This window comes from Halichoerus grypus, chromosome 10 (genome assembly GCF_964656455.1).
Source record: "Halichoerus grypus chromosome 10, mHalGry1.hap1.1, whole genome shotgun sequence".
Taxonomy (NCBI): Eukaryota; Metazoa; Chordata; class Mammalia; order Carnivora; family Phocidae; genus Halichoerus; species Halichoerus grypus.
In genome coordinates, this window is record NC_135721.1 from 25,695,418 (window position 1) to 25,714,143 (window position 18,726).

Consider the following 18,726-nt stretch of genomic DNA (forward strand, 5'->3'; position numbering starts at 1 on the left):
TGAGTCCATTTTTTAATCTAATTTCACTGTTCTTTCACTAAGATCTAGTTCATCAGACCATGTTTATCTCCGTAAGCTCTTTTCCTGGGTAGTACTCCCCACAGTTTGCGCAGGCAGGACTGGTCTATATGTTGTGGCTTTTACTTGTTTTGCAGAAAGCCAAGCTGGAAGCCAAGTTACATCAGACGACAGCTGCAGCAGCTGCTGCCGCGTCGGCAGCCTCCGCAGTAGGTCCTGTTCACAACTCCGTGCCTTCCAACCCAGCGGCGGCCCCCGGCTTCTTCATCCACCCATCTGATGTTATTCCACCCACTCCAAAAACAACACCACTGTTTATGACTCCACCACTCACCCCGCCCAATGAAGCAGTTTCTGTTGTGATTAATGCAGAGCTTGCACAGCTTTTCCCAGGCTCAGTTATTGATCCCCCAACAGTCAATCTTGCTGCACATAACAAAAATTCCAACAAGTCCAGAATGGTAAATTATTATATTTTAAGTAGGTGTTCGCTTAGACATTTAAAAATATTTTGATGTATATGCTAACCTGAGAAGGCAAACTTTTCTTATACCAACTTGAAACATCAAATTAGATTGTTTAAAATATTACAGAATATACAGCAGGAAATGAGACTTGTTAGTTTGATATTACGGCTATTAGCTTGTATAGAGCAAGAGTAATATCAATATAGAGTTATACTTTTTTCTTTTCTAGAATCCACTTGGTTCTGGTCTAGCTCTCGCAATTTCTCATGCTTCACATTTTCTTCAACCTCCACCCCACCAGTCCATTATTATAGAGCGAATGCATTCAGGTAATCTTCAACTTTCTTAAAATATTTTTTCTTGCCTCGTCTGTCAGCCCTTTGAGTCTTAATAATTTTCTATAGTTTGATTTTACTTTGCAAATAAATCCCATCTGTTCCTGGGTAAGTACATTTTACCAATAATAAGCACTATATGAGGCTTATCTGTGTGCTCACCATGTTGAATGCAGGAGTGCTGCTGGGTAGGGTGGCAGTTTTATCCAGACCCTGAATCTGACCTGTATGTGAATCTTGCCTGTTGAACTGTGATGGACATAAGTATCTACTTCCATTGTAGCTGCTCAGTTATCATGACACTAGAAATTACAGTTCAGTATCCTAAGACCAGCACTCTGGTGTTGAAACCATTTCCAGAAAATAGCAGATAGAATTACTGCTGATCTTAGTAACTGTGAGTAAGATTAATAACACTCCATGGTCTCGATAATTCAAATTTTACCCAAGTTTGTAGTCATACTTCTGTGCTAGTGACCTGTGACTGGGATAGGTGCTTTCAATTAGAGCACGTTTACATAGTAAACCATGGGCAATTTTAACCTTATAATCCTACCAAACTGTTAGTTCTCGGCTTGAGCTGCAGCAGAATTCAACAGAATCCTTCTGTGTTTTATAGCAGAGAATAATATGAATGTAATGCATACTGTGTCACCTTTCATCATATGAATAGTTGAACCATATTTGCTTTATTGCACTGGGCTGTTTCTTCTTTGGAAAAGAGAGTTTTTAAAAAAATAATAAAATAAAATTCTTCCTGATGTTTTCTATTCAACTAATCCTTCACTGGTATCGCCATTAGTGTCTGTAACATTTAGAATTGACTTGTTGGGGTGCAGTGTTATGAAATGTGAGCAGTTGTTTACATTGCAGTTTGCTTTTTATCAATGGAATTGACTGTAGATTATAGAATTATGTTGTTTTTTAATGGTTTTTCTGTTTAGGAAAGTATTGGTAACTACCTTTTTCTACTAAACTAGCTCCATTGAAAATAGCATGGGTTTAGCCGTTTAGTTGGGTCCCTTCACTGTACAGTGCAGCTCTTAAGTTTATTAAGTCCTCCTCACCCCAACCTGGTAAAGAAGAAAAATAATTCTATTATTAATGATTCTGTCTACTGTTTGACTAATTGGTCTTATTCCGAAATGTGTATGAGATGAGAGATGGAAATCTGCTCTTTTTCCATTCCTCTCAGATCATTTTTACCTTTCATGAGTGTGAGCATCTCAACCATGCTGAGTGTGATTCTAGTGCTTACACAAAGAGGCATACTGGGGCCACACTTTATTTTTTTTTTTTAATTGCAATAGGCTTGCTTTTTAATATTTTACAATATATTATAAATATCTATCCCTGTAAGTAACATATACTCAACAAAATTATTTTAAAAGGCTGCTTTGTGTATTCTGTAATATAAATGTATCATAACTTATTTAACAGACCTCTATTGTACATTTAATTCATGTTTTATTTTGCTATGAATATATATTTCTACATCCATTCCCATATCTGTTTTTTTTTTTTTTTAAGGTTTTATTTATTTGACAGAGAGAAAGACAGCCAGAGAGGGAACACAAGCAGGGGGAGTGGGAGAGGGAGAAGCAGGCTTCCCACGGAGCAGGGAGCCCGATGCGGGGCTTGATCCCAGGACCCTGGGATCATGACCTGAGCCGAAGGCAGACACTTAACGACTGAGCCACCCAGGCACCCCTCCCATATCTGTTTTTAAACTTTTTTTTCTTTTTTCTTTTTTTTTTTAAATTTTATTATGTTATATTAGTCACCATACAATACATCATTAGTTTTTGATGTGGTGATCCACGATCCATTGTTTTCGTGTAACACCCAGTGCTCCATGCAGTACGTGCCCTCCTTAATACCCATCACCGGCTAACCAATCCCCCCTCCCCCCTCCCCTCTGAAACTCTGTTTCTCAGAGTCCATAGTCTCTGGGGCCACACTTTAGTGTGGCCCTTGAGAGTAAGCCATCGACTTCACCTGGTACTAAGTAGCTGAAGAGACAGTGATGTGTCAATACCTGGGCAAAAACATTATTTGAGATAAGCTGTGTCTCTCTTTATTGGAGGACCTTCCTAAGGGATTTTTTTAGTGGTAGTAATGACTACGTGTGATTTCCGCCTTGTACTTTTACTTTACATCAGAGCCACAGTGTGAGATCTAACTCTGTAAGAAGTTAAACAAGGCTTGAGAAAACTAAAATCAAGCATATAATTTGATATCATTAATGCATCTATTGGGAAATTTAAAAAAAATGACCAGATGACTGAAAGAAGATCACATAGATATTTTTTAGAATTAATCCATATATTATTTTTGATAATACAGTTTTTCAACTCTAATGTTTTAAATTAAGCTTGTATGTACAGTTGATTGCTATCACAATAACAAACTTACTCTTGTATGCTTTTTACTTAAGTCTTAACTAGCATGGATTGAGGTTTCAGAAAATTTTTGAGGGCTACTTATTTACTTTCCCTCCCATCTTTTTGTAGTTTAGTAAGTTGATTTCATATTTTTTTTTTTTTTAATTTTATTTATTTATTTGAGACAGAGAGAATGAGAGAGAGAGAGCACATGAGAGGGGTGAGGGTCATAGGGAGAAGCAGGCTCCCTGCCGAGCAGGGAGCCCGACGCGGGACTCGATCCAGGGACTCCAGGATCATGACCTGAGCCGAAGGCAGTCGCTTAACCAACTGAGCCACCCAGGCGCCCTGATTTCATATTTTAAGATGCATGTTCCCAACTGTTTTTGAATGCATCTTTTGGTTAATTGAAACAGTGGTGGTTTTTGTCAACTCTTGCTCTGTCTCTCTGATAGGAGCAAGGAGATTTGTGACCTTGGATTTTGGCAGACCAATACTGTTGACAGATGTATTGATTCCCACTTGTGGAGACTTGGCCTCCTTGTCAATTGACATTTGGACATTAGGAGAAGAGGTGGATGGGAGGCGTCTGGTAGTGGCAACTGATATAAGCACCCATTCACTAATTCTGCATGATTTGATACCACCTCCTGTGTGCAGATTTATGAAGGTAAAGAACTTCAAGACAATGAATTGATATGTTTTCCATGTTTCCAACAAGTTATGAAAGATACTCGGACATATAATTAAAAAGTATATCTTCTTAAATACATTGCTCACAATTTTATTTTTGCAGATGGATATGTGTGTATATTCTTTTTTTTTTTTTTTTTTTTTCCAGATCACTGTCATTGGACGTTATGGAAGTACAAATGCCAGAGCCAAAATCCCACTAGGATTTTACTACGGTCATACGTATATCTTGCCTTGGGAAAGCGAACTGAAGTTAATGCATGATCCTTTAAGGGGAGAGGGTGAATCTGCAAACCAACCAGAAATTGACCAGCATTTAGCAATGATGGTTGCTCTACAGGAGGATATACAGTGCAGGTTATTAGAAAATTGCAGTATATTTTAATCTTACTGAGACCCTTTATGTTTTATGTCTTACATATATTTTTCAAGAAATGTCTTTGCATAGATGTATAGAAAAGAACAAAAGGATGGAGCACCTGGCTGGCTCAGTCAGAGGAACATGGGACTCTTGATCTCGGAGTTGGGCGTTCGAGCCCCACGTTGGGTGTAGAGATTACTAAAAAAATAAACTTTAAAAAAGAAAAGGAAAAGAACAAAAGAAAGTAGGAAGCTAGAATGTTACAATATTTGATAAATTAAAATATTGTGATTAGATAATTGGCTTCATTTATTTAGTACTTAACAATTGACTAATTCTTTTTAATGGTTGTTAACATGTTTTAGAGATTTAATTTTTAGTGTATGTTTGTAAATATATATAAAACGGAACGTTGCAGGAATTATTTTGTACATTTATTTTTTATTTACAGGTATAACTTAGCTTGTCATCGACTGGAAACTCTTTTGCAAAGTATCGATCTTCCTCCTCTTAACAGTGCTAACAATGCACAGTACTTTTTGCGAAAACCAGACAAGGCAGTTGAAGAAGACAGTAGAGTTTTTTCTTCCTATCAAGATTGTATTCAGCTACAGCTTCAACTGAATTTGGCCCATAATGCGGTGCAGAGGCTCAAAGTAGCTCTTGGTGCAAGTCGGAAGATGTTAAGTGAAACGTCAGATCCAAAAGATTTAATTCAAACGTCTTCCACAGAGCAGTTGCGTACCATCATCAGATATTTATTGGACACTTTACTCAGTCTCCTTCACTCTTCCAATGGTTTGTATTTGGCTTCAGTTCTTTAAATGCTGGAAATGTGTTTGGTATGATTTTGTTGCATGTTTTGTTGTTGTGTTAGTATTTCCTAGTATTGTTCATTTTGATATTCTTTCTAATGTATTTACGAAATGTGTTTGTAGGTTAACCCCTTCTTTTCCCCATATTTCTCCCTTTTTTTTTGTTTTAAATGGATTTTCGATTATTTTTTTTCTTGAGTCTTTGCTTTCGATGTGGTACATCATTTAGTTTGGCAAAATATTAAATATTGTTACTGTGAAAACTCTTAATAAATTGCTAACAATATACTGTCATTTTCTAATCAAGAGCTATTTTTGATCATTACGCATGCACACACAAACATACATACTCAACTCTCTGAATCACCCAATGCCACACATAAGAAATACAGTTGATTCAGATGCTAGCTTTTGTCCTCTCCCAGTATTTAACAATTAAAATTCTACATAGGAAGAATAAATCAATGAAGAGCAAAATAAATAGAATGTAATTGGTTACTGGTTGCTGGTAAAGAAAGCGTATTTAGGTATGCCCCTACTGATACTACAGCATACACTTACATAGGAAATTTTATTGCTTTCTCTTGTAATAGGACACTCTGTTCCTGCAGTTTTGCAGAGCACATTTCATGCCCAGGCCTGTGAAGAGCTTTTTAAACACTTGTGCATCAGTGGAACCCCCAAGATACGGTTGCACACTGGCCTTCTACTTGTTCAGCTCTGTGGTGGTGAAAGATGGTGGGGTCAGTTTCTTTCTAATGTTCTTCAGGAGTTGTACAATTCAGAGCAGCTTCTCATCTTTCCGCAAGATAGGTAGGTCAGAAAATATTGGAGTTGTTTTTATTAGTAATTTCTACTTTTCACAGTTAGGGTTCAGATTTTGAAATTCTGTGTATGTGGCTCGATCCTGAGCAGAGAAATGAAGCACGTCTTTCCAGGGTTTGGGAATGCCCAGTGAAGCACATATTGAAGAAGATTATACATGATACAACTAGACTACATTCTTTAGTTTCCTGGCTGCATCTGTGGAGTTCGTAGATCTGTGTTTACTAGTATTTCCTAACAGATTATGTTACTTTATGTGTTAAGTGTATTCTTTTGAGACTATGATAAAATTCTCTGCTTGATTTCTTATGGATATAGTTAGGAAATAGAACCAAGAGTTTGAAAAGAGCTAATTTTAACATCGTAGCTCCAGATATAAATCGTGCTAAGAACCACATATCCTGTCATTTGTCTATTAAATTTCAGTGTGAATTATTTTTTTAAATGAGCATATTGATTCAAACTGGTATTTTACTCATATCTCTTTTTTAGGGTCTTCATGTTACTTTCCTGCATTGGTCAAAGATCACTTAGTAATAGTGGAGTATTAGAAAGCTTACTTAATCTGTTGGATAATTTATTGTCACCTCTTCAGCCACAGTTACCCATGCATAGGAGGACAGAAGGTATCATTTAAAGTGGTCGTCTTTAGTAAAAACATAAGATTCCTATAAATACTGCTTTTATAAAATGGCTAGTGTGAAGTACTTATTTTAATATCACTGTACATTTTGTTAATACTTTTATGCTATAGACTTTTAAGAATGTAGGCTTTCATGTGATTGACTGCCATATGATTATTGCTTTATAAATCTATTATGTTTTCATTATTTGAATTTTGAACTTGGGAACTATTATGTTTTTGCTGTACTGTTACAATGAAAATCAGTCTCTTTTAATTATAAGTCTCAATTTTAGGCACAGTTGCTTTTCTCATCATTCATAATGTATTTCATTTGAGCAACAAAATTGTTATTGGAACAAAAACTTTAGAACTTAGTTTAAAACTGTATGATTGGGAAAGAGAGATTTTTTTATTTAGTTACCTGGAAGTCTAAGAATAGGACCTTATACCTTGTTTCCTAGTTTATAAATTATTATCTCTTGGATTCAACCTATAATCAAGAATCTATTTTCATACCATAAAACATTTGTCTTCCGTTAGATTCAATGTGTTTGTCAATTTGTGGTCATAGGTTCTAGTTTTGAGGCTTATTATAAATAAATATTAATGTTAGTAGTGATAATGGTATATTTTGAATTTATAAAATGTTTTATCTCATAATTATCTTCTCAGACTTCATTAGAACTCTTAGAGTCACCTGATTATTTTTTCCACTGTCATCTGTGTATAGGAGTACTAGATATTCCCATGATCAGTTGGGTTGTGATGCTGGTGTCCAGGTTGCTGGATTATGTGGCCACTGTTGAAGATGAAGCAGCAGCTGCAAAAAAGCCTCTGAATGGTAAAGACAGGGAGAGGTTTCTGACAGGTATCAGAAGTTTATAATAATCTGTTGGTGGGGATTTTGAGTGACTACGCGGTTGTTCCAGAACTGGCTATTGGCCTGGAGGTTCCAGCTGTATGTAATTTATGTAAAATGTGAATTAAATTTACTAGGAATCTGTTTTAAGGATAGAACTTATTTTTGAGGGACTTATTGGACAAGCCCCTTATCTGAGCATGACTTTTAGTTTCTAGATACAAGCATGTCCTTCATGAGATTTTTTTCCCATGCTCATTTAAACACTTTCTAATACCATACATGTAAGTGAATTTATGAGGAGGAAGTCTGGGAAGAGTTCTTTATGTTCTTTGAGTGTAGTGTGTCATTCTATTTGTCATTATGAAGTAGAGTTCTAATTAAGTATAAAGAGCTTTTATGCTTAGATATGGAAATTCTCAGATTTTTTTTTTTTTGAGTTTCAGTCTTTCTCATAAATATTTGAGGCATAGAAAAATTTTTAAATTAAACGAAATCCAACTGCAAGACAAATTATTTTCTTCCCTACTTCCAAGCTAACAACACTTTTCATAAAGGTTTTGAAATACCTACATCTTATATCTAAATACAGCCATTAAGTGCCATAAATTTTTAATTTTACACATTGTCAGGATTCTAATATTAAAAAAAGGTCCCTCGAGGTGTTTTATAGATAGATGAATCAATTGGTTATGGTGCACATTATGTTTGGGAAAAGGGTGGGGAATTTTTTCCATGTAGAGGGAAAATGTCTTAAATATTTAGAGTCTATGGGTCAGTTCACTCATAGGATATAGAGGTATCTATACAGTTGTGTGTAACTACCATATAAACTTGGAATATTACAGTATTGGAGATCTTAGTTTTTATTTATATCATTCAGATACTCTGGAAACACATTGGTGGAAGACATTTTTTGTAGGTTTTGAAGAATTTGAACTGACTTAAGAAATGGATAGTAGATAATAGGAAAAGATGTCTTTAGGTTAAGTAATGGAGATGGGTCAAATGTGATGTTGAGCAGAAGAATGATACTTGAAGTAATAGTCTGGACACATTTTTAAAAATGAGAAAAAGTAGAGCTACACAGCGTGATTTTTGAACTTATTTTTGCAGTCATTAAGTCAGATTATTGAATATCCTCTTTTTGGGTCCTTACACGAAACCATGGGTTTGATATAGGCAGTAGTGAGCATTTGTTGTTGTTTGAATTGAGTTACCTCAGAGGTGTGTTCTACAAAAATTAATCTTAAAACAATTGTGGAGAAAGATAGCTGTTATCTTAAAGGAAAGATTAGAGACAGAAAACTCTGATCTTAAAGTCATTTAGGGTCTAGATTAGACTTTCTAGGGTCAGATCTTACTACCGATTTCTTTATAATGGTTCATTTTCTTTAAAACTGCTTTGTCGTGATTGACACATTTATAAATTTGTGTTTTCTGGGTATGTAAAGTACTTTAAAATCACATTTAATAGAATTACTAATAACACTTTTTCTTGCTCTTATAGGTAACCAGTGGAGTTTTATTAACAATAATCTGCACACTCAGAGCATAAATAGGTCTTCCAAAGGCAGTAGTAGCCTTGATAGATTATATTCCAGAAAAATCAGAAAGCAGCTAGTTCATCATAAACAGGTAATTTTCAATATGCTTTTTTAATTTTAATGTTTGAGAACATTGCTTTAGGTTGCATAAGATAGACTTGTTATCAGATGTTAGGTATGCTATTTAGGGAGGTACTTAGGGAAATTGTTTTAACAGTTTTGAGACTGAGCTTCCTTATTTGTAAGATGGCAACAATTTGTAGTTAATGGATTTTTGGTGAGGTCCTTTAAAGTGTCTACTTCTTGGGGCACCTGGGTGGCTCAGATGGTTCAGCATCTGCCTTCAGCTTAGGTCATGATCCCAGAGTCCTGGGATCGAGCCCCACATTGGGCTCCTGGCTCAGCGGGAAGCCTGCTTCTCCCTCTCCCCCTTGCCCCAGCTCATGCTCGCTCGCTCTCTGTATCTCTGTCAGATGAATAAATTTTAATAAAATCTTAAAAAAATAAAGTGTCTACTTCTTCCCATCTCTATTAATACTGTTTTAAGTAAGAGGCCATCATTTTTCTTTGTCTAGTCATAAGGTGTCTCTCTTTGTTCTTTCTCAATCCCTATCTTACCTTTCTTTCTTGAATTCTTAATAGCTTCCAGTAGACCTGTGCTTGAAGGTCACAGTCCTTAACATGGCTTCAGGGTGTCTATCATGGGTCCCTCTTGGTAACTTACAGGTTTGAATTTTAGTCTAGCCATATTGAATTTGAATTCATGAACCACCAATCCCAGTTTTCTCATCCAGGACTTTTGCATGTGGTAAGTTTCTCTCCCCACCAACCCCCAACCACATAGTATACTCTTTTGCTTAGATAACCTAACTTACTAGGCATTAGTTTATAATCACTTCGTCAAAGAGGTCTTCTCTGTTTTCCAAATTAGGATAGTACCCCATACAGTATATTCCCCATGTGTCCTATACTTTATCCTTTGATTATATTCGTCATAAATTTGGTAGGAATTCTTTTATTTTGTTAACATGAAATACGTGAGTTTCACTGTGAGTAAATCATTTCTTAAAGTATTGTTAGGAGTCATGCAGAGTGCTCTTTTATACCTGGCGTTTTTTGCTCAAAATGATTTTTTTGAGATTCATCCATATTGATTATATCAGTGGTTCTTCTTTTATTCTTGACCACTATTCCATTAATGTTTCAGAATTTCTTTATCCATTTGCCTGTTGATGAACCCTTTAGCGTTGGTTTTTTCTTTTTGAAATACAGACAAATGCACATATATGTTTCTTCTTCTGCTTATCATGCAAACGTTTGCATGTACTCACACTCAGTCTTTCTTTCACACAAAGTCATGTATTAGAATGTGGTTTTTAATACAGGACACCTGTGCATATATCTGCTTTTTTTCTCCCTTGGTTCCATGATTCCTTTTGAAATTGCACATAGAATTTGTTTGATATGCATTTTACTGTGTAGAAGTGAATTTATAGCTGATGTCAGATTCTTATGAGCCATTACTTTATTATTACTACTTTTTAAAATGGGTCTTTCTCTTTCTCTTACGGTATATACAAAGTTAAATACTATATCCTTGATACGTAGTATGGAGCCTAGTGTGTTGTCAATAAATATTTGTATAATTGATTTAAACTGTAATAGAGTTTATATGAAAATCCTTCGGATCTGACAAGTTTGTGAAAGCTTTAGTCCTTAAAAACATGGGCTTAGCACTAAATTATTTATTTTCACTTACAGGTTTTTCAACTGTGAGCTAACTGTTTGATCTTTTGCAGGAAAAATGATGTGAAGCTTTTCCCTCAACTCTTTTATTTTTTGACTCTTAACTAATTTTAGGTGGTAATAATTTGCATCCTTTCAAAATCAGCTAATTTTATTGAACACTTAACATTTATGCTTGCTGTATTTAATTTAGGATATGAAGTTGGAAAACAAACCTAGAGTATAATCCCAGTAGATTTTTCTTAGTAAAATATTACTATTTTATTCTTTACTGTGAAAGACATTATTGGGACTGGCAAAACTGAAAGTGGGGTGTGAGGCATAGTTGGTAGTCGTGTAGCAGTATTCTCTGATTTTGATGGTTTTATCATGGTTTGCAGGAAAGGATCTTGTTTCTAGGAAGTAGACACTAAAATATTCAAGTTGGCTGGCCATTAGGTTGCCAACTTATTCTCAAATAGTTTAGGGAAAAAATGTCTTTTTACAGTAATTAAAGTTGCTGACTAAGATTGTGGTTATTTTGAAATAAATTAAAAATTATTTTTTTATTGTAACTGTCAACGTGGTTATTGTAGAACTTTTAGGACAGTTCTCTGAAAATACTGATTTATAGTAGTTCTTACACATATGTTGATTATCTAATAAATGTGCATGCTGTTTTTAATTTAGGATACATTTTTCTTCATATATGGAGATTACAGCCCAGGGAATATTTCTTTATATTAGTTTATTTTTTTCCTGATAACAAAAATATTTATCAAAAATAGAAATTAAGGAATGTTCTCTGAAGAAGTAGGTTTATTAAGTTCTTAACTAAATTATTCATTTATAATTATGGCTATTACTTTTTAGTGACTTTCTGTTTAGAGTAATGTTCTGCCTTATATGGAGATGTGGTTAAGTCATTCAGTGGATTTTTAAGGTCTTCTTTGCAGACATTTTTTTTCTTTGTTTTGGTCAATTGCTACTGACTAGTGTTTGTGAGGGGTTAGGGATTGGGCAGATGGGATAGGAGGGACATGGGTGGGCAATATAAAAGGACAGCATGAGAGAACCTAGTGGTGATGATACTGTAGTGGTGGTTCATGTGTCCACACATATGTAGAATTAGTGCACAAACAGACATACACTCAAATGAGTAGAGATGAAACTGGAGAAATCTGAATAAAATTGGTGAAATTTTACAGTGTCAGTACTCTGTTGTGGTATTATAGCTTTACAAATTGTTATCTTTGGAGGAAATTGGGTAAAGTGTATAAGAGATCTCTCTTATTTCTTATAACTACATATCTACAGTTATCTTGATAAATTTTTTAATTAATAAAGAGCATAGACATTCTAAAAAATGTACTACTCTTGAGGGAGATTGCCATAAAAACAAAGCTAAGAATATTGTGCAATAAAAATGTTTTGCCCATATATTTAAAAACACTTACTTTCCTCCAGAAAATATCTATCAGTCTCATTAGTGGCTTACAAAAAGTTTCCCACTTACTTCCCTTTTGCCATGGATGAGGAATTACATCTTAATCATAACATGGAGAGATCAGTTGGGATTTGGAAATGACTTATCAGCAACAGAGTTAAAACTAAATCTTTCAGGGAATTATTTATTCCATTAGTCGGATGTATGAAATCTGTGAAGCATATAATAATTTACTTTGTTGTTTTTAACACTGTTAGGTTAATTTGGGTTAAAAAGTTAGATTAATTTTCCTCTTTTTTTTTTTTTAAAGCAACTTAACCTATTAAAAGCTAAACAGAAAGCTTTGGTGGAACAGATGGAAAAAGAAAAAATACAAAGTAACAAAGGATCATCATATAAACTTCTGGTAGAGCAAGCAAAACTAAAGCAGGCTACCTCAAAGGTACGATTTTCACTTTTTAATGTAATTATTTTGGAACAGTCACTTTCCTTTTTAATATTTTTAATTGAGTAGTTTATTTTTTTTGAGTAGTTAAATATTTTTAATAATGATAAGAAACTTAAAGTTTTGCTGTTCTGCTTATTAATGAAAAAATCTATTCTAACCCCCCCTTTTTTTTTTGAGGGAAGGTAGCTCAAGGAAATGGACTTACATTATGTTTCCAGTGTGCTTCCTTTAAAGTGGATTGCATGCCAGTAAATTGAAGATAAAAGATTCAGGGAAATGTATAGTTTTCTTAATGTGTTCTTTCTAAGAAAATTAAATCTGTTGATTTTTAAATAAAATTTTAAAATACAACTTAACATGTATTTTTTAACACGTATAGCAACCAGTTTTGTTTATCATTTTCTATAAATATGAAGTTATAGTTATTCCGTCAAATTTTGAGATAATACCCTATACTTAAAGTTACGTTACATAGGTTTCTTTATCCATCCACCTTTTATGAATTATGTTTAGGATATTTTGGTAATTGTTATTCAAGATGTTAGATCTGACCTAATGTAGTCTTAATGTAGAATTTCACTTTTCTGGAATTCTATTATATATCCTGTACTTTACTCTCAACAGGACTTTAGGTATATTGGTCAGTAGAACTTTTAATAATCTTATTTTGAAGCTTATGGTTTATCTAAAATTTTATCCTGTAGAATTTGTGAATTTTGAGTGAATATTTTCATTCCATAAACAAATTTATACTGAAAGAATTTTCATTCAGTAAATACTGATTTAAAAATAGTAAATTTTTCTATGCAGCACTTCAAGGATTTAATTCGGTTACGTCGGACAGCAGAATGGTCCCGTTCTAATTTAGACACAGAAGTTACAACAACAAAAGAAAGTGCAGAGATAGAACCACTTCCATTTACCCTGGCCCATGAACGTTGTATTTCAGTAGTGCAGAAACTTACGCTGTTTCTCCTTTCCATGGATTTTACATGTCATGCAGATCTCTTACTGTTTGTTTGTAAGGTAAGTAAACTAATAGGCATAATTTATAATTACAGGCTGAGAGGGTAAGAAAAAGAAAGGTTGCATACTTTAATTGGTTTTTGATTAAGAGTAGTAATAGTTCTTTTATTGGTTTTCCTTATGTAAGTCAGGTTTTTTTTATTGTGCCTTGAAAGACTTAAAAAATATTTTGTCACTTACTTAAGAGATGTGATTTCTTAGGAGATGTGATTTATATTTTAACCTAGTTAAAACTAAATTAATGGAGATTTGAAATGTACATAAGGTGGGTATGTCTATCTCCAAGCTGCCTTTTCTCTATTAATTAAAATAGGAAATATACAAATAAGTGTCATTATGGTAATGAAGGGGTTTTAATACCCTGAAGGCTTTCTTGTAGCGTATTCATTGTTTTTAAAAATTATTTTTAACTATTCCACATGTGAGTGGGGGAAGGGGCAGAGGGAGAGAAGCTCACGCAGACTCCTCGCTGAGCACGGAGCCCAAAGCAGGCTGATCTCACAACCCAGACTCATAAGATTGTGACCTGACCTGAAATCACAAGTCAGACACTTAACCGACTGAACCACCCAGGCGCCCCACTATTCCACAGTTTTTAATGAGATTTTAATATTTGATCATGAAAATACATTTCTTTGTATTTCATCTCAAGCAATTGTTTTGACACCAAAAACATATCTCATCAGTGAAAAGTATTATTCCAACAGTTTGCTTTTAGAGAAAACATATGTAATTGCTATAATTTCATAAAATGTATTGCAGGTTCTTGCACGTATTGCAAATGCCACGAGGCCAACTATACATCTGTGTGAGATTGTGAATGAACCTCAACTGGAAAGACTACTCTTACTTTTGGTTGGAACTGACTTCAATAGAGGAGATATATCTTGGGGTGGTGCTTGGGCTCAGTATTCCTTAACTTGTATGCTACAGGATATATTAGCAGGTTTGTCCGGATTCCGTTTTCATAGTATGTCCAAATAAGCTTGTCATAGCTTGAATAAGTAACATTTAAAAGAAACTGTAGCCCCCCAAAGTGAAAAAGGTCTGTTTAGTATTACAGCAGTAGCAACTATTTAGAATTACTTTTGTATTTAATTATGTTGACATGTATAAATGTTAAGTCTTTATGGAGGAGTTAGGTTGTTAAAGCAAAGGAATATTATAGCTAGTCGGTTTCATTATTAATATCAGTAATAGGCTGCTTATTAGTACTTTATGTGGCCTTGAGGACTCTTCGTGCCTTAATCTTTTCATCTGTAAAGTAAGGACAATAATAGTACCTTCCTTATAAAGTTGTTTTGAATAAGTGAGTTAATATATGTGAAGTGATTCATATTACACATTTTGTGTAAACATACTAGTTACTTGTCTTTAACATTTGAAGGTAGTGCAGTGGGTCCTAGCATTTCCTTAGGTAGGTGGGGAATATTTTGCCTCGGATTCTTTTATAGTTTGTAGCACATACATGCCGTCATTCTCTAAACGGGAGGAAAAATATGCTTTAATATGCTTTAGAGGTCTGGTAAGAAATTATTAAGACAGGACTGTTTTCTTTCGTGCAGGGGAGTTGCTGGCTCCGGTAGCTGCAGAAGCCATGGAGGAGGGAGCAGTGAGCGATGACGTAGCTGCAACAGCCGGGGACTCCGATGACTCCCTGCAGCAGTCTTCGGTTCAGTTGTTGGAGACTATAGATGAACCTTTGACACATGATATAACAGGTACATTCCTTAAATTCTATTTTATTTAAGATAGTCTTGGCACTCTTTTTTTTTTTTTAATGAAAATATATTTTGAAATTAAGAATTTTAGTGACGTAGATAATTAATTTTCGTATTTTTGTCTTAGGGCTTTGGCCTTAGTAACCACATTAGTTAAATATAATAAATATGTTTCAGTTTGATTCTCTGAATGAATGCTTGTTATAATGAAACACTATCCTTTCATAATGTCCTAATTATTTTGGTATGGTTTGATTTGGCTGTGTTGAAGAAAATATAATCTAGAAAACAGTTAAAGATACACATTGGTGAAAATAGCAAAGTTAAAAGTTCTTACTCTTTAAGATCCAGCTTTTTCGGTGAATTTTCTTTCTTTTTTCTTTCTGTGTTTTCTGCCTTTTTAAAAACTGTATGTGTATCTTAGTGTATACAGTCTTTGCTCCTTACTTTTCGAAGAGGGTATTTTAGTTACTGCCGTGTATGTTGCAGGGGCTGTGGTCATTTCACCCGTATGTCATTTCTCAGTCTTATGTTCTCTAATCATTTTAGCCTTTTTATGTGATATTCCCTTTATCTGGAATAGACTTCCTTCTCTTGTTTGCAAGATGAACTCCTTATCTAAGATTCACATAAAGCTTGTCCTCCTCCAATAAGCTTTTTCCACCAGCACCAGCAACAGCGTTGGAGACTGCCTTTGGTGCTGCCGTCTACTCTAGATCGTTTGTGATAGTACTTACCGTGCTATAGTTGGTTTAATTTCTGTAGTGTATCCTCATCTCTGGACTTCAATTAATTTATTGGAGAGCAGAAATTTGTTTTATTAATCTTCACATACTCAAACCCTAGTACAGGCTGGCATGTGCTAGGCATTCTATATGTTGAATAAGAGGGTGAGAAGGTTGGGAAAGTAAGGTTTATTGAGGTTTATTGTAAGGCATAGAAGTTTAGTAAAGATCTTTGAGACATCTGAGAGCAAAATAATTTCTAAATAAAGAATGGAAAAATAAGGTGATTAGCAGCTTTTCCTGTAGGAGCTGCCGGGTTGAGAGGAGCATAACCCTCTCCTACCCCCGTGATGGCGTGTGCTCATTCACTGATAACAGTGTACTCTGAAAAGGGGGAATCATCTGGCAAAAATGTTACTTTGCCTCCTGTGTTCAGGGCTCCGATTTGACCTGAAATTGTGAACTTTGTTCATACCAACTTGTGCAAAAACAACAGACAGCTGTTAGTGAATTAGCAAGTCATCAAACCAGTTCTGAGTCTTGGGATACTGGCAGAACTCGAATCCCCAGAGTTTGAGGTGGTGGGACTCACCGTTCTGCCAAGGGTGCTTTTAGAAATATGTGTCGTGGGGCCTGCATGTTTGTACCAAACAAAACCTGGCGCCGTTGGCATCACAGCATGAACACGACACGGAAGTGATATGCCATCTGCTTTGCCCAGGCTGCCTTGGCCTTCCCAGCGCTGGTCGTGTCTAAAGGTCATCATATTGAGGAAGTTCCTGAACTTCCTTTGGTGGTTGAAGATAAAGTTGATGGCTGCAAGAAGACCAAGGAGTCTATTTTGCTTCTTAAAAAACTTAAAGCCTAAAATGATATCAAAAAGGTCTGTGACTCTCAGTCAATGAGAACTGGCAATAGCAAAATGAGAAACCGTTGTTTTATCCAGCACAGGGGATCTGCATCATCTATAATGAGGACAGTGGTATCATCAAAGCCTTTCAGAACCATCCCTGGAATTACTTTACCTAATGTAAGCAAATTGAACATTTTGAAACATGCCCCTGGTGGGCATGTGTGACGTTTCTACATTTGGACTGGAAGTACTTTCTGCAAGTAGACAGTCTGTATGGCACTTGGCATAAGGCTGCCTCTCTCAAGAGTAACTACAACCTTCCCGTGCACAAGATTCTTAATACAGGCCTTAGCAGAATCTTGAAAAGCCCAGAGATCCAACGAGCCCTCCGAGCACCATGCAAGAGGATTCATCGCAGAGTCCTGAAGAAGAATCCACTGAAAAACCCAAGAATCCTATCAAAGCTAAACCCCTATGCAAAGACCGTATGCCAGAACACCATTCTTTGCTAGGCCAAGAGTCACAAGCTCTGGATGGATAAGGCGGCAGCAGCCTCAGAAGCCAAATCAGATGAGAAGGGGGTTCCAGGCAAGAAGCCTATGATGGGGAAGAAGGGAAAAGAAGGCTGTTGGTGTGAAGGGTGTGAAGAAGCAGAAGAAACCTTTCGCAGAAAAAAAAAGGCTGCAGCTACCAAGAAACCAGCAGCTGTGAAGAAGCCTGCAGAAAAGAAAGCTACCACGGAAGAAAAGAAGCCTGCTGTATAAAAACTGAAATTTGTTTATTCTATAATTGTCAGATCATTTTGGATAGCTAATTTTGAATAAAGATGATCAAAGGCAAAAAAAAGAAAGTTGAATAACAGTCGTATGACTTAAATTTTCTTTGCTTTTCACTTTAATACTGGGTATCATTTTCTGAAATATTGGATGTAACATTGTGCTTTACATATTGGAGGTAGTAAAATGAGTAATGTTGATTCTAGAAATGAAACTCCCTCCATCCTCCCATTTAAGAAATGGATACCACTTCCTTTGAAGCCCTTGCTGTGCCCCTCCCCAGTGGAGAAAACACTGTACTGTCTGAATCATTCCCTTGCTTTGCCTTGTAATTATATTACCTAGGTTTGTATTGGTTTTGCGTGTTTTTGAATTTTATGTAAATGGAATCATATACCGTGTTTATTCTTCTGTGACTTGCCTTTTCACTCAATATTATGTTTCTGAGATTTGTTCAAATGAACGTGTAGAGCTGTAGGGCATTCCATTCCTTCTCCTTGCTGTATAGTGAGCCATTGACTATACCACAACTTATTTTTCCACTTTGTCACCCCTATTTTAGGACTCCCTAAGATCTATTCTTGGTCCTTGCTCTTCCATATAAATTTTAGAATCCACTTGTCAAGTTCCACCAATAAAAAAATCCCTTTGAGATTGTGAATGAAACCCAACTGAATCTATAGATCAGTTTGAGAAAGATCAACATCCATATGAAATTGAAATTGCATTTTTCAGTTCATGAACATGGTGTATACACTAAATGTTTTCAATAAAGTTATATACTTTTTCTCATTAAAAAAATAACAAAGTTTATGCAACCTAATTCAACAAGGGCTAATTCCATGGTCTTTTTCCCAAGGAAGTCAAATATCATTGCATGGTGTTTTTAATTGTATGTCCTAGAGTGATACATTTTTATACTTACTAATGTTTAATTGTCAAGTATAAAAATTTAGAGATTTTTAAAGCAATAGAAACATGTTACATACCAGTAAAATAACTTTTTCTGTAAATAAAAGCAATATATTGGTTAAATTTTATGTTGCATACTCTCTCAAAATCATTTTCAATTATTT

The 18,726-nt window shown here is 35.1% G+C and overlaps 1 protein-coding gene and 1 pseudogene across 11 annotated transcripts in view; both read left to right on the forward strand.

The window, feature by feature from the left end:
• The window catches only part of BIRC6 (baculoviral IAP repeat containing 6), a 227,097-nt gene that overhangs the window by 96,670 nt on the left and 111,701 nt on the right, over positions 1–18,726 (forward strand). For 8 of the 11 annotated variants that reach the window (XR_013441642.1, XM_078056159.1, XM_078056150.1 and 5 more), the window contains 13 exons: positions 156–479; positions 715–814; positions 3,660–3,874; positions 4,046–4,254; positions 4,710–5,056; positions 5,667–5,886; positions 6,391–6,524; positions 7,254–7,391; positions 8,893–9,020; positions 12,412–12,543; positions 13,360–13,575; positions 14,338–14,521; positions 15,141–15,296. Coding sequence is in view for 10 of the 11 variants with exons in the window: in XM_078056159.1 (XP_077912285.1) it covers positions 156–479; positions 715–814; positions 3,660–3,874; positions 4,046–4,254; positions 4,710–5,056; positions 5,667–5,886; positions 6,391–6,524; positions 7,254–7,391; positions 8,893–9,020; positions 12,412–12,543; positions 13,360–13,575; positions 14,338–14,521; positions 15,141–15,296 (2,503 nt within the window). In the remaining variant the exon portion in view is untranslated. The remainder of the gene's footprint in view (positions 1–155; positions 480–714; positions 815–3,659; positions 3,875–4,045; positions 4,255–4,709; positions 5,057–5,666; positions 5,887–6,390; positions 6,525–7,253; positions 7,392–8,892; positions 9,021–12,411; positions 12,544–13,359; positions 13,576–14,337; positions 14,522–15,140; positions 15,297–18,726) is intronic. The other 3 variants (XM_078056152.1, XM_078056154.1, XM_078056155.1) reach the window with 1 other exon arrangement.
• LOC118552596 (large ribosomal subunit protein uL4 pseudogene) lies at positions 16,336–17,638 on the forward strand (annotated as a pseudogene).